The following is a 16,433-nucleotide window of genomic DNA, read 5'->3' as shown; positions in this document are numbered from 1 at the left end:
ACCGAGGGGGGACATAACAGTTTTCAAGTACAAAAAAAGGTTGTTACAAGGAGGAGGGAGAAAACTTGTTCTCCTTAACCTTTGAGGATAGGACAAGAAGAAATGGGCTTAAATTGTAGCAATGGCAGTTTAGGTTGGACATTAGGAAAAAAATTCCTAACTGTCAGGGTGGTTAAGCACTGGAATAAACTGCCTAGGGTGGTTGTGGAATTTCTGTCACTGGAGATTTTTAAGAGCAATTAAATCAATGCCCATCAGGAATGGCCTAGATAATACATAATCCTGCCTTGAGTGCAGGGGACTGGACTAGAAGATTTCTCCAAGTCCCTTCCAGATCTAGGATTCTAAACAGTAATCTTGTTAATTCCTGGCTTTTGTGACTAATAATTTAGGCTCTTTTGTTACACCTTTCTACACTGTCATTGCTCCCTTCCTATATAGCTTTGTAGGCTACCTGCTCCGATCTTGGGTTGCTCTAAACTGCAGTTTCACGACTGCAAGCCTTGGATTTGGAGCCATCTAATCTTCGCTAGATGTTAGTATGGGTACAGCTGAATAGAAAGCTGTGGTCTCTGCTTGCTATAGCTGAAGGGTTAGTCTAAGAACTTTGTAGCATTGTTCAAAAAGATAGCTACAACCAATAGCAAGGATCAGGGCCATCACAGACCACAAGCAAAGACAGCTTCCCTCCTTAGCATCTCCATAGCCAGCCTTCAGTGACCACGTTAGGGCCTCTTGCTTGTGAGTAATTTTTATCCGTCTTGGAAAGCAGATGTTTCTCTTTTAGTCAACCAGCATAGGATAAGTGCACTTCTTTACTTATTCACATATGGTACATCCACGATGAAATGTGTTTGTCTTAGAACACACAAGATTAAACACATTTCTTGCTTTAAGCACAGATACTTAATTCTGCGTTTGTGTCACTTTCTTAACCCCAAAAAGGTCTAATTTTTAAATGCATTATCTGCCCAAGTTAGTAAATCTTTGACAAAACTCAGTTCTCTCCTGAAGAGGATGTTAAATATGGATATTAAATCATGAAATGGAAATACTTTAGTACTGCTTTAAGTGCAAATCTGAATGTAGCAACTTAAAGTCTGGAGCTGCTAGGTCAGCTCCATGCTGGATTGAGTGAATCACATAACTCTAAAACTATAGATACACTTCATAAAGCACTAAAGACTGCAGCTTTGTATCATATATTCCTCTTAGCTACTAAGAGAAAATGTTGCAGTAAAACTTTCTCACACAACACAACACACTGTCATGACCTCTTATTGATGCCCTTTATAGGACCTGACCACTGTTCAATCCATCTACACCCATCTTACTCTCAAAACATATTTTATTAGATTATATAACTACAAATCACAAGCCTGTATTTATACAGGCAAAGGAAAACTCACACCTTATTCAAGTCCTAACAGGGCCAGTCGAGGGGGGGAAGGAGGGCAAGTGGGGCAATTTGCCCCAGGCCCCACAGGGGCCCCCACAAGAGTTTTTCAGAGCCCCTGGAGTGGGGTCCTTCACTCGCTCCAAGGGCCCTGAAAAACTCTTGTGGGACCCAGGCCCCCGGAGCTTCTTCCACTCTGGGTCTTCGGCGGTGGGGCAGGGGAGGTCCTTCTGTCCTAGGGCAGAAGGACACCCCCTGCCAAATTACTGCCGAAGGAGGGCCCCCCCTGCTGCCAAAGACCCCAGGCTCCCTGAATCCTCTGGGCAGCCCTGAGTTCTAATAATGTCTGACCATGGTTTATGCTCATACTGCATTTGGCTGCTGACAAGCCCTCAGTGTTGAACTATAATAGTCTTAGGGCTATTAACATTGGGGGGTGGAACTGCATCAAGAATGTTGGCTGACAAGTGACTGAGATTCAGCCCTAGAAAGAACATTGAATGCAGTCCGCTGGTTGGATCATCACTATCCCCAGTGTGAACTGAGAACTCAGGGGTTGCCCAATGAGAACACTGATCCATCAACCCGCATCATCCAGTTTAGTTCTCTGTTATTCTACAGCACAATACTGTGCTTGGGTCTGGCTCCATTCATCTCATGTCAGGTTAGTGATATACTACTATGTTCAACCAGTTACATTGTAGCTGAGATGATTCAACCCACACTAATACCATGGCTCCCCCTGTTAAGCAACAGCACTCTTCCACACTGCCATTATGAGGATGACACAGTCAGAAGAGTTGAGAAGCTCAGGGCAAACCCAAGCCTTCCACTATACACAGGCCCCTTCAACCACCCAAAAGCACACTTGGTGGCCAGGCACCCACTGTGGGCCCATTTGCCCTGCCCAAACATCTCTGTGAGGTCGAAGTGCTGTGAAGAACGGGCTGCACTGATGTCAGAAACTGTCCATTATAATTGACCTAACCATACACATAGCCAGCTTTGATTTGCCACAGCATTAGTGAGCCCTTCCAGATGGATTCTGAATGGGCCAGGGTTAGTGTGTAGGGGCAGCCATCACACCTTGGACCAATATGAGACCCCCCACGTGTGGTAGTGGCCAAAAACACACAAAGTCTCACATCACTGTCTGCCCTCTGACCAGGTCTGATGGTGGTTTGAGGGTCTCTGCAGTTCACTCAGGTGGCTGCTGCAAATTGGCTTGGCAAGCACTGTTAAACGAAGAATTATGATTTACCAAAGTTCACAGTGGAACATTTTATAAACTTACATTAAGAACATTTTAAAGCTGTGTGGTTAGCCCTCAATGGTCAAGAAATATCAAAGTTAAAGATGTGCACAAAAACTTTACTTCTGCTCCTTTTTACACGTACAACAGTCTTTAATTAGGTGGTCAGCTACTACAGATCGTATATATGTATGTAACTAGGTAACATGATCGCATACAATATATAATTTTTCTGCCTCCCTAAATACATGTCTAGCAGATTACAATGTATTCTTCATTCTTGTATGTTTACAATTAATTTCTTTCTAATAAGAAAAACTATTGGAAATGAATATGCACAGGGGAGCAGCATTAAAAATGTACTTGTAATCATGGCATTTTCTGATGTCTGTGCGTCCCTGCAACTTTAATTGGACCCAGACCCTATACTTTTTAACTACCTAGTTAAGTTAGTCAAACATGTGCACATTGTACCTTTTTTTAAATTTAGCATATTGCAAGAAATGTGGAGCCTACAGTGTGCATTCTGTAGTACGTGGTTATTAGAGGCAAAATCAAAACTAAATTTATATCAGAGAGTTATACCTCTTTCCACTTTCAACCTCCAGATGTTAATAAACATTCACAAAGGGAAATATGTTTTCTCTCTGTTCTTGTACTCAAAAACAGCTAAACTGTTTTTACTCAGATGCCCCAGTGAAAACATTATTTTTGAGCAGATACATCTTCAGGGCTGAATTTTTTTTCTTTCAGGGTATGTTTTAGGAAGTTATGAGCTACTGAAAATAAGGATTAGGATGGAAACTATTCTGCAACCTTAGCTAGAGTGGTCATTGTTAATCAGGGTTTCTCAAATTTCATTGCACTGCAACCACATTCTGACAACAAAAGTTACTACATGACACCAGGAGGTGAGACCAAAGTCTGAGCCTGCCCAAGCCCCAACACCCCAGGTGAGGGGAGGCCAAAGCCCTTCAGCCCCAGGCTGGTGGCCTGTAATCCTGAGCCTTGCCACGAAGGCCTGACGCCCTCACTTTCATACTTGGGAGGTGGGGGCTCAGGCTTTGGCTTCAGCCCTAGGCTCCAGCAAATCTAATGCCAGCCCCCATGACTCCATTATAATAGGATCACAACCCACTTTGGAGTCCTGACCCAGTTTGAGAACTGCTAGATAGTAAGAGTCCTTTCTAGTCTAGATACTATATTAGTTTGAGTGGGTGGAATGGGATGCTGGCCCCTTGTGGTGATTCCAGGATAGGTCTAAGAGGTGGAGAGTTGGGTAAAATTCAGCCCAGCAATCTCCCCTTACTCCTATTACAGTTCTTCTGGAAGTTCTCTGTGCAGTGTCTGCTGCTTCATACCTAGTCCTTTAAAACATTCAGTGATTTGACAGTCTGCATGTGAGGAGGAAAATGGTGATTTTTTCAGTACTTTGAAAATCAGTTAAATTTGAACAGAATTTTATACAAACAAAGTAAATATAGACTAACAAGTTGTGCCTGCCAAATTTCCAAGGCCTGATGCAAATAATCACAGTTTTAATGCTTCTCAAAAACAAGTCATACATATTCTTTATACTGGAAAGCAACTTGAGTAGAGGGTTACTACTAGCTTCCTTTATAAAATATACATGATATCTGAGTGGGGTTTGCTTTAAACATTCTGCTTATTAATATGCATTTTGTTACTGTCCCTGCCTGCAGGTATATGGGATCTTGGGGAGCAATTACCACACAGGTGGGGTGCCAATTAATTTCTTTATTAAAGGAAAAAGGAAGTGGTGGGAATTTAACAATGAAATACGATGGGATGGGGTGTATAGGGTGTTTACAATAGACAATGATGGGGGGATTCTTCTTATTGAACAGTGTAGGGAGTTCTAACAGTGGGGTACAGTAAGTGGGGTTCAGCACAATGGGATACAGTATAGTCAATAAGCGTATCAAAAGAAATGCAAAATAAAATGGTAGCTTCTATATAAAATAGTCAACAATCTTAGACAGAATGTATTAAGTGGTTAGTGGCCTTATACACAATGGTATCAATACAAATACAAAGTATATCAGAAAAGTGGAAGCAACCAATGGGGTGTTATAATTACAAGTAAAATGTGAATCACAGTGCAATAATACAATATGGATGATAAGTGAAATTATGCAATGTAACGGTATAAAAGAAAAGTAATGACTTAATTTGTGAGGCTAAGATAGCAGATAATCTGCAAGAGTGTACCTAAAGGCTGGGTCAAGGAACAGGAGGGGGGAGGGGAGTGAATGATTAGTGGCAACTGATGAGAGGAGAGTGCGGCTGGAAGCAGCGAGAGACTCTGAGCCCTGCAGGGTAAGGACAATGGAGCAGTGTGATGGTGATCTTCGGTAGGGGAGGGGCAGCGGAGAAGTGTAAAGAAGGGCTAGAGAGAGGTTTAAGCAACAAGCGGACACCAAAAACAAAAGGAAAAAAAAAGCGGCAAAGGGTTTGGGAAGTTTCACAGGGGGAGAAGCAGCAAGGGGTTTGGGAAGTTCGGAGGGTGATGCAGACGCGGGGGAGGAAGCAGCAAGAAGTTGGGAAGTTTGGAGAGAGTGCAGACGCGGGGGAGGAAGCAGCAAGAAGTTGGGAAGTTTGGAGAGAGTGCAGATGCGGGGGAAAAAGCAGCAAAGGGTTTGGGAAGTTCGGAGAGAGTGCAGATGCAGGGGAAAAAGCAGCAAAGTGTTATAACAGGGAGACACGGAGAAGCACACAGAGGGGGAGATTGAAGCGGGGGAAAAACAGACACGGGAAAGTTCAGGGAGAGATCGGGACAGCGGGAAGACAAATTTAAGCAGCAAAAACCTTATCTATCTTAATCAATGACTAGGCAAAACAACAAATATCACAATTCTAAGCAAAACTATAACAAGCAACTATACGGAGAAACAAAACAGTAAACTATAACAAGGCAGGTGAACTTACAAGCTCTACAATCTTAACAAACTATGACTTATTAAACTAAAAAAACAAAACCTATGGTGCACCTTATGCTATGGGGAAGTCACAGAGGGCAGAGTGGTATGTGCCCAGGATACAGCTCCCAAGGCAGCCCCCAAGGAAGCCAAGGGATGGTGGCTACAGCAATGGATACAGCTGAAAGCAGGGAGCCCCGAGACAAAGCCCACAGGAGCAGAGCTTAGTGGCGGCACAAACTTATTTTTAGCGGCAAAGCACCGTGGAGTTTAAGAGAGGTTTTAAGACACAGACCAAGGTTTAGCTTGAGTCTGTGTGCTGGGGAAACAGAGCCAGCAGCTAAAATAATAAAATAAAAGTAGGGAAAGTTTCACAGAGGGATTCTTACCAGTCCTCAAGGCAGCAGCAAAGGCGGAAGCAGCAGCAACATCAGAAGAAGCAAGGAGGGCTCGGTACAGTCTCAATAATCAGGAGATCTCTCAGGTAGCAATTCGTTCTCCGTGGAGGGGTTTTAAAAAACCAGAGGTACGCTCAAAAATAAAATGAGAGCGGAGAAAGGACCCCCCAAAACCCCTGGCTGATCAGACCAGGCAGCAATGCAGGAACCTTTCTGATGTTTGTTTCAAAAATGTCTGTTTTTAAAGGCAAACTCAGGCAGTTTCCCGCCAGTAATCCTGATAGGCTCCCTCTGTCACAGGGGAGGAGGCACAGGGAAAAACTGCAGGTTAAGCACAGAAACATGTCTGGGCAGAGACCTGTGCAATAGGTGACTCAAAAGCACATGAGGCCTATGACTCATGCCCAGGATCTTAAAAACACAATAGGTCTTGCAGCTCTGGACATTGCCTGCCCTACACCGAGCCCAGGTTCAACGAGGTGATAACAGGACTAACCCTTTGAACAGGGCAGTGGTCCCATTTAGCACGCAGCACAAGTGGCCATCCCTTTGAGAAGGGCAATGGCTCTTGTTTAAACAACTTAAGGGGCCCTCCCTTTGAGAAGGGCAGTGGCCCTAGTAAACAACTTAACAGACAGGGAAGGGCGGCCAAAGGAGGAGAACAAAAACAAGTATGGGGACAGCTGTAAGAAACAAAATGGAACAGGGGGATAGCTGTAACAGACAGTTACATGCTTTGCACACTGAACAGCACCCTATAATTGATTTTTTTAATCTGCTCTAATGGAGTAAAATCATAAATGTCTTGTTTTAACAAGGTACAAAATGCTCTTTTACAAAAAAAATCCCATTTAATTTATTCAGTGTAGCAGCAAACCAGTTATATCAGTGGTGGAGGCCACAAACATCAGATGTTAAGGCACCATCTTCAATGTAATGACAGAAATGCACAATGCATAAACCTTTTCTGGGTTATATAGTTGTATTGCTCATTTTACCCTTCAAGGAAAATAGGACTCCAAGTAAAGAGTCATCGTTCCTCTGAGTGAGAAACCAAAGAAAATGAGAAGATACAACAATATTAAAAATAAACTGGATTCAAAGAGTCAGTGAATCAATTAGCCTATGGTATGGAGGTTTGCTAATCACGAGCTTCGCTGCTGAAAGCTGGTGCAATGAGGACCTTTGAAGGAACGTCCCTTTTCTAAAGTGGCAGTATAAAGTTACTGTAGTTCCCCAACATAGGGCAAAATAGATGCCAAACCTAATAAGTAACTTTCCCATTTAATGAGTGAGGAAGTGTTTCACTTCTGAGGTGTTTAACAACGCTGAAGAACACTGGCTTTGATCAACAATTCGCCGTGGATATTAAGACATTCTGAACTTGAGTCTGTTGAGCAGATGATGGGCTCTACACATTGTGCGAATGCCAGCAGCCTTCGGGATACATCCAAGAATATGTAAAACTCCCATCTTTTATTGTCATGTTGCCATCTGGCCCTGGAGAACAGTTTACTTTCCCACAAACACACAATGATGTGATTAGTTGCACTGGGTCACAGTAAAGGCAGTATTGCCAACTCATGATTTTATCTTGACTAGCAGTTTTAGGGTGGTTTTCATAACCTGTCATATGCACTGTCTGAATGCCTCAGGGTGAAGGACGTAGTCCTGCCCTGCCATCCATGCATGGTCCTATAGTAGTGAGAGGGTTCTGTGGGACCAGGGTTGCACTGGAGGGGGAATTCAGGGAAAAGCTGCTGCTAAGTACAGAGCTCAGCAGCAATGCTTGCTGCTCCTTTGGAACGTCTCCTGTGGTTCTGGACGCTGTGGGGGCAGCAGGAGGCACCAATTGATCAAGGTGACATATGTAGGCAGAAGTATAGAGGGGAGTTAAAAAGTCAAAAGATAGAATAAAAACATGTTTTTATTCTATTTTTTGAAATCATATGATTTTGGGGCTGTAACATGATTTTTGATGTCTTCTGGTTAGCAGTACTGTGAGGGGTTGTTTTTTTTTTGTTTTTTTTAAATTCCTAGATCACTTATTACATGTCTGTGGTGTAGCGACAAAAACAGTCTGGCTTTAGCCTTCAGTTACTCCAGGCAAGAATCTTATACGCAGGTTTGCCAACCCTGCAGAATTGTCTTGGAGTCTCCAGGAATTAAATATTAGTCTTTAATTAAAGATTATGTCACATGATGAAACCTCCAAGAATATGGCCCATTAAAATTGGCAACCTTTTTTCCACTGGTCTGTATATTCCATTATGTCTTCCATTCCCTCCTCCCCACCAACTTTACTTATAGTAGAATCCTATTAGTTTTAAACAAAGCAGTTGGAGCAAACAAAAGGTCTCTGGTTGCCGTTGGAAAAGCATAACAAAGAAACATGCAAGATGTCACACTCAGGACTGTAAGGATCAATAACCAGGCTCGTCAGTATGATGTGAAGGAATTCTACAGACAAATGGTTTCACAACTACCACAAGGCAAAGTTTTCCCCATTGCTCAGGATCTATTCAAGAGTCTCTAGACCAATGAATGCCCCTGCACCCCCAAACACCTCTCTGAACCTGGAGTTCAAGTGATACAGAGGGCCTTCTGTAGTACCTCTTTGTTAGTGTGCATTTCATGTCTATTACACAGCAAACAAAACAAGGGGAGTGGAGGAAGAGGAAAATAAGGAATTAACAGATAAGTTCTTGGCTTTTTCACAAGTGCAAGGTGAAAGTTTCTACTACCACATCCTGATGAGTTACATACTAGAAAGAGCAAAATGTAGTTCTAGCCAAAAACGGTCAGGCATCACTTCACACTTACATCTTCTTGATATTTGGGGATGAGATTACACCAAATTGAAGTAGCTGTTCACATATTGTCTATACACATTGTAAAGTTTAACAATGTTTTATTTACTGCCTGGAAATCCTCTTCTCGAGGGGGCCCATATGCATAAAATGTTCATCGGTATCCAGAATATTTTGTTAAATTAAAAAATAACCAATAAACTCCGTGCACAACATTTACTATTAGCGATGGCCTATTTAAGGAATGGGCATATTAAGAGTGCTGATATTACTGAGGCCATGGGTCAAATTCACAACTTTATTGCAAATCCATGGGAACTTACCTTTCCATTGACACAAGGCTTTACCAGCTGCTAATAAACTCAGTGGGATTTGCAGCCCATCAGGCAAATCTGAAAGCTCATTCACTCTACAACAAACTACCTTTGACTCCAATAGAGTATGAAGCGTTTGTCTCCAGTCATAGAAATCTTCTACATTAGCAAATGTTATAAAATGGTTTCAACTGCATTGAAACATAAGAAAGCATGTGCTTTTCTAAATAGATATACACCTCTACCCCGATTTAACGCAACCCGATATAACATGGGTTCACATACAACATGATAAAGCTCTGACACTCGGCTCTAAGCAGCGTGTCAAGGGTGCCGGGCCAGGGCCGAGGGGTTGGATAAGGGGCAGAGGGTCTCAGGGGTGGTCATGGGCTCCCTCTCCCCCAGGGTCTAGGAGGCAGGAGCTGTGGGGGGTGGCAATTTTGGGGGCCCCGCAGTCTCAGAGTGGCCTGTGGGATTAGCAGGGAGCTGGAAGCAGCCTGTTCTGCTTCCCTCACCCTGGCCCCAGCCGTGTCACTCGGGGGAGGGGGCCTGGGGGAAGAGATGTCACCGACAGTAGCAGAAGCGGAGTAGCCCAGCCCCAGCCTGCTTCACTCTGCCAGCTCCAAGCCATGGTGCTCTGCTTCCCACCACAGGTGAGTATGGGGGGCATCCTTTCCCCAACCTCCCTGCTCTCACCGTGGCTGGGAGGTGGCGGAGTGGAGTGGGCTGGGGCCACGTTGCTCCACTTCCTCCCGCTGCCGGTGAGTGCCTGTCAGGGGGCAGGGGCTGTGGCTAGGGGACAGGGAGCAGGGGGGTTGGGTAGGGTGTGGGGACCTGGGGGTGATTAGGGCTAGGGGTCTCTGGAGGGAACAGTCAGGGAACAAGGAACGCCAAAGCAAGTTTGATATAATGCGGTCTCACCTATAAGGCGGTGAGATTTTTTGTCTCCTGAGGACCGCGTTATATCGGGGTAGAGGTATATTACCCAATGTCGGCATTATTCTTCTACTGAAATGCCATTTGGAAAGTTCTTAGCGATTTCTCTCAGTGAATTACAACAGATCTGTGAAAACAAAAATGAAACAAAGGAAAAAGTTCTGTTAGTAACTGAACAGGCTGCAAAAGTTTTTGCTTTGTTAGAATTTGTGCTCCAATATAAACAAGTCCTAATATAAAAAGGTGCAAGCCTAAAAATTGAGCTATTCCCAATTTTTATATATATTCCATCCAATCTGGCACTCCTTAATTAGGCAACAAACCCTTTTGAGTAGCTGGCGCCAAAGGGACATAGCCTTTCCTCTGAGAAAAGCATTTGAAAGGGGGCAGAGATGGTTCTCACAAGGAAGGAAAAACAACAATAATCTGGCACACTCTTTAATAAGAAACATAATATTTTCTTCTGGAATTAAAACAAGAGGGCCCCATACAAAAATTACCTCATTTCTTATATAAAGTGTCCACTGAAAATGCGTCAATTTGAAAGCCTGTCATGCTTATTTGGGAATTGTTAACTTATAAGCTGACTGCAGTTCCACTTCGCAGTTGCTTAATTGTCAGTCCAATAATGATAAATAACCCTGAAGATATTGAATAAAAGCAATACAATTAATTTAAGTGATACCTTTCCTTGATGGATGAAATTATTGTTTATAGTGTTGTTGCTTACAACTTAACAAAAGAGATTCCCCCCTTAGTTTTACTTGTGACATATATTTGTATTACCTTAGACAGAGACAATTTTCCTCAGAGCACTATCAGTGTTATGGCATTCTATGGTGAGAACATACCCTGTGATGCCTAAAAAGAAACAGTAAATATTTTTGTCTGTTGTAGTAGACCAAAAGCCTGCCTGTCATAAGTCTTCCTTACAAGCTCAAACTTTGCTTCTCAGGAGTTGTTGTAAGAAGGCTGAAATAGTGCACAAGACTTGAAATGGTGCTTCTACTTCATCAGGAACATTGTGTCTGCCATATCAAGGAATGGTTCTTTCTGTAATGAATTAATAAACTGCATCTTTTGAGCCAGATCACCTTTACCTAAATACTATCACAGGTCATACCACTCTGGTTGCGGCAAGAAAATGGAACATCATGATGGGTTTAATTTAATTTGCAATATAGATTGCAAACCCATCATAATGTAAGCACTGAACTAATTTTGCATGTATGAATCCTGTAAAGTCTGAAATTTGCAAGCCTCTAGCTATTTTCTGGGACTTCAGTGGAATTCTATGTGGGTATACACATGGGTTTGCTTGTCTGATCCCAGTTGCAGGACTGGGGGCCTACTTTGAATTCCTGAATGTCCCCCCCACGCGCACACACTTTTCCCTCCACATTTTCTCCCTGTGGTTTGCAGTAGGGACAAAAATGTACCTAGCACAGCACAGAACTTCCACTCTAATGCTAAGTTGGCATACACGGATAACCTATAGATTGGATGGAGGGGGAAAAAGGGTTCAACAGAAAATGTCTGTCTTCCTCCCCCTGCTCTGTTCCTTCAGACTCCCCCTAACCAGAATGTGAACTTAATGTATTTAAGTCTATTAAGTCACAGTTTTGAAAGAATGAAGTGGGTTTGAATCCAGTTCCCAGCACTAGAACAAACAGATGGTTGATATTCTTTTTTGTATGATTTTTATAGTGAAGACTATTTTTATAGAATTTCTTAATCATTTCATGTGGCTGACAACTTACCTTTTCTCTTTCCATTAGGCCGTTTTTACTACCTAATACACCCAACCAAGTTGACCTATGATGAAGCGGTGCAGGCCTGCCTCAAGGATGGATCCCAGATTGCTAAAGTAGGCCAGATATTTGCTGCCTGGAAACTTCTAGGATATGATCGCTGTGATGCCGGCTGGTTGGCTGATGGCAGTGTCCGCTACCCAATCTCAAGGCCAAGAAGACGCTGCAGTCCTGATGAAGCAGCAGTGCGCTTTGTAGGCTTCCCAGATAAAAAACACAAGCTATATGGTGTCTACTGTTTCAGGGCATACAACTGAAAGTACCTAGAGCACAACAATTTTAAATTCATTAAGAACATGTGAAAGGTTTCTTTTCTATACGAACTCATGCAAGTTACCAAAACTGTGATAAACCTTTTTTACTTACTGTAAAGAGTCATTTTCATAAGTCCAACCCTTTAATTTGATTTTGTTTTGTTAATTCAACAGACATTTTAAATTAATATAATTGAATGAAAGCTCTAGGTAAGGAAGCTTTGGAGCCAAACTCTTTAAGCCACACCATCCCAACGAAGTATAATTTTTCATGAATGGGGCATGCAATAGCTTGACAATTGCTAGGACTAAATTAAGAAATGTAAGGCTACTCAAAGCAGAAGTTTTTTCAAGCACAAATTTTACACATTTGTACCATTTTGAGATGCACTACAAAAAATTAGATCGGCAGTTTTGAAATACGATAATTTTTCTTAACGGGTTCAGTAAGGTTTTGCAAAATAAAAAAACATTTTCACAGGGGGACAATATATACAGTTTGATGAAAACAGCAACTCAAACAGTGCACAAAATAGAACTTGTTTTACCATTTAAAATCTTGCCTTCCAGAAAAATAAGCTCATATGTGAGCCAATGCATAGCAAAAAGCACAACTAGATCTCCTGAACATTTAAATTTGTTTTTATTGTGTGTAAAACATTGATGAGTGGGTGAATAATTAACTAATGAGTGAACCCTACTTCTTAATTCAAACTGAAGATGCCTGAGAAGTGTTGTAATACCTTTGAGTAGCTTTACTGAGTTATTTTTAAACTCTAAAGGCCATTTGCTAAGCAGCATTTAGCATCTACTCAGGGCAGTTGTATAGATGAACTGCTGGACAGATAAATTGTAAAATTTAGCAGCTTGATTTTATGTTAGCCTTTGAAATGTTATTGTCTTTATAAAAAAATATTTCTGTTATTTACACATCATGAAAGATAAACATTTGGAAAAAACACATTAAAAAAATCACACAGTCTCTACAATGAGAGAAAAATCTAGTCCCAACAAAAAATGAAAAAAACAAAACCACCCCACCATATTTTCTGTTTGTATGCATACTTAAGCCCAATTTATATCCCAATACAAATATTACTGTTTCTAAACCCATCAAATAAAAATAGTAAATGTGGTCAATTCAATCTGATTTTATGATTGATCATTATTAAGATTAATGGAAAACGCTAGAAATTGTTAGCAATTTCACCACAATCTGCAGAGGTCTGCATGGAAGACATTTACCTTTGTCTTCCAGTATCACAGAAAGCACTATGCACAGTGAACGGAGTTTTCTGAGGGCACCAATTCTCATTAAATTAATACCCAATTCCCCTGAATTTGATATCTGAGGCCAAGATTTTTGAGAGTGACTAGTGATTTTTGGATGCTTCAATTCTGGGTGCCCAACTTCAGACACCTGAAAGCAGACTAGTTTTCAAAGAGTGGGTACTCAACACTTTCTGAAAATCAGACCTTAAAGAGGACCCAAAAATTGGGCCCCTCAAAATTACTAGTCACTATTGAAAATCTTGACCTTTGCAAATCCATTAAACAACTTTGAAATTCCCATCCGTATTAGTATCACTATTAAAAACAAAGCAAATGTAGAAGTCTGTTTTCCTACACCATGTTTGCTGACTATGAAAATTTCAGAGGACCAATATTTGTATTAAATGAAGTTTTACAGTTTCCATAGCTAAATGAAATATAGTATTATCCCAGTACGACACAGCTGTTATGCTTTCATGGATGTTTTTGTGTAGATTTTTTTCCCCACACACATATGAGTAAATAAATCTATGATTCCTGAAATGACTGTGGTTCCGTTTTAAATGCATGACAGGATTGTAGTAGAAAGATATTGAATTGGTGAGCATCTTGCTATTCCCACCAAAGTGCAGAAGGCAAAATTCCTTCCTGGTGAGACCTTTGTGAAATATGGATATTGGCTCATACTTTCCAGGTGAAACAATGTCATTGAAAAGAAAACTATAATAATATTTACTTCCACAAGAGCCAGAGTTTCTGGCAACTCAAGCACAATGTAATCATAAGTGATTATAACATATGCACAATTAAAAGGCCAAATCATACCTCCCTATAGCCAAACGCTCTCAACTCCTTTCCCTTCAAAAGGAGGTCTCAGTTACTTTCGAAGAATCTCTTCCCCTCCCCCCCATACACACTTCCCCACCTCCTCCGCACCACTATTTCTCACATAGAGACACACACACACACTCTCTCTCTCTCTCTGCAAAGACTTTTCTGAAGGGTCTGAGGTACATCCAGGGGAAGGAGCTGGAGAATGGTTAGGCTGGGGAAGGTGTGGGCAGGACAGGGACAGGAATAAGGCCAAAGGGATGCAGATAATCCTCCTTCCAACCCAGGGAAAGTAGACAATAGAAAACATAGCCTTATCTTTTCTGCACAGCCCCAATAGTCCTGAGGACAGCAAAAGCCAGAGGAAGTCACTCATAACTTGGTTCCAGTTCCCAAGCAAATTGTTAGTCCACTTGGAGTGATGTAAAGCCACAGAACCTTCATAGAAGTGACCCTGTCCTCCTGTGCGATCCTTCACATTTGTGGGATGTGCATGACTTTTTCATAGAGAGACAACTCACCAGACAGCTTTCTGCTGAAGTCATCTCAGCAGCCTCCTTTTCCAGAGCCCTTGGCCACAGGTTTCTTATTTTGGAGAAAGAGAATCTGGCCATGGATTCTAATTGCAGAAATGTGAGCATCCAAGTCTAGATCCTTAGGTCAGGCCAAGGTGCATTTGGATCTACACCCAAGTAGGGGCAAGTCAGCTTTATAACACTTTGCACTTCTGTGATTTTGAAGCTAGCCAGCCTCCACCATAACTATTTTAGTTTGTGCCCCACTACCCAAGCAGCCTTTCTGACAGCCAGAGTGCAGCAGCACATACATCCATGGCCAGGCTCTGTACATAAGGCGCCATGATGCAGCTGGTGGCTAAGCTGGTTCTATGCCAACCAGATATTCCCCCTACCACAAGGAAATAGCCAGGTGGACAGATCCTCAAGTTTTGCAGCACAAAGGAGTCATAGCACAGAGGAATTGGGACCCTGGCATGACAATGAGCTGTAATATGATCACTGTTGGCCAAATTCTACCGTTCATTTACATCTGTGAAATCCCATTGAATATATTCATTGTCAGGAATCAAACTCAGACCCACAGCATTGTGAAGGTCTGTGTGCAAAGTTTATTATATTATTTAAGGAAAGGCCTGATGGCTTTCTCAGAAGTATTCTAATTGAATAAGGCTAGTCTTAGCTCACCAGAGATATAATTGTATCTATTTATCATTATAACAGATAATGTTAATGGGATAGTTTGCTGGGAGCACAAATGTATGAAGCAGAAATTAACTACACTGTAAGCAGTTTTAAAGAGAAAAGCATCCAATTACGTGTGAAATGTCCATAAATTAATAGACAAAAATTATATTTAATTTTTACAACTACAGATGTAGCTCCATTTCACTTTTATAATGTCAAAGTTAGAAAACAGCCTTAACTTTTGAATGTGTTTGCTAGGTACTTGGATCATATCTGAAGAGGATGCTTAAGACCTGTTAAAAATCTGTGCTATTTTCTTTTCTTGAGGATATAAAACCTTCATCATAAGAATGAATAAAATGTGCTGTGTTATTATCTTGTATTTCATAATGTATCTGAATTTTAATGCCCATGAATGACAATTAAATCACATTCTTTTCAATATGATGATTTCTTTTTATTGGCTGGCCTTTCTTTTCTTTCTTTCCCAGAGAAGACACTGAGAAAAATAAAAGGATTAAGAGCATGAAAGCACTTACTCTGGCACAGTAAATAGAAAGTTGTCACAGGTATAGACATCGCCAAAAAAGAACTACTCTGTGGATATAAGTTATAACCAAAATAAGAAACAATGTGCCTTTAGCAAGCACAAAGAATTGTTACTTTAAAAATGCAGCCAGGTAAAGATTTCCAAGGTCAGGAACCAAATTTGTATTCATTCAAAATACTAGGCCAGATTTGCAGCTGAAGCTCCACTGTCTTCTATGGAAGAGTACTGATATAGCCCAGCTGAGGCTTCAGCTCACACAGTTTCACAAGCAAAGACACTGCTTTGTTCAGAACTGTACTGGTGGTATTTGGATGACTAACCTAATTCATCTTTAAAAAAAGAAAAGTTGTTTACCGAAAGAGAAGAGGGCAAATACCTAACATAACTAACATGCTATTTTAAGATCAACAATAAATAAATCATTTGAAAATAATGTAAACTAGTGTCTCGATGAACCCATCTTAGACT

At 41.4% G+C, this 16,433-nt stretch overlaps 1 protein-coding gene across 4 annotated transcripts in view; it reads left to right on the top strand.

The window, feature by feature from the left end:
* The window catches only part of HAPLN1 (hyaluronan and proteoglycan link protein 1), a 102,403-nt gene extending 86,583 nt beyond the window's left edge, over positions 1–15,820 (top strand). For all 4 annotated transcript variants that reach the window (XM_050944847.1, XM_050944845.1, XM_050944846.1 and 1 more), the window contains exon 5: positions 11,824–15,820. In XM_050944847.1, coding sequence (XP_050800804.1) covers positions 11,824–12,113 — 290 coding nt within the window. In that variant the 3' untranslated portion in view covers positions 12,114–15,820. The remainder of the gene's footprint in view (positions 1–11,823) is intronic.
* Positions 15,821–16,433: the final 613 nt, after the last annotated feature.

The sequence above is a fragment of the Gopherus flavomarginatus genome, chromosome 3, assembly GCF_025201925.1.
Source record: "Gopherus flavomarginatus isolate rGopFla2 chromosome 3, rGopFla2.mat.asm, whole genome shotgun sequence".
In the NCBI taxonomy this organism is placed as follows: Eukaryota; Metazoa; Chordata; order Testudines; family Testudinidae; genus Gopherus; species Gopherus flavomarginatus.
This window is presented reverse-complemented; position numbering and strand designations above follow the sequence as displayed.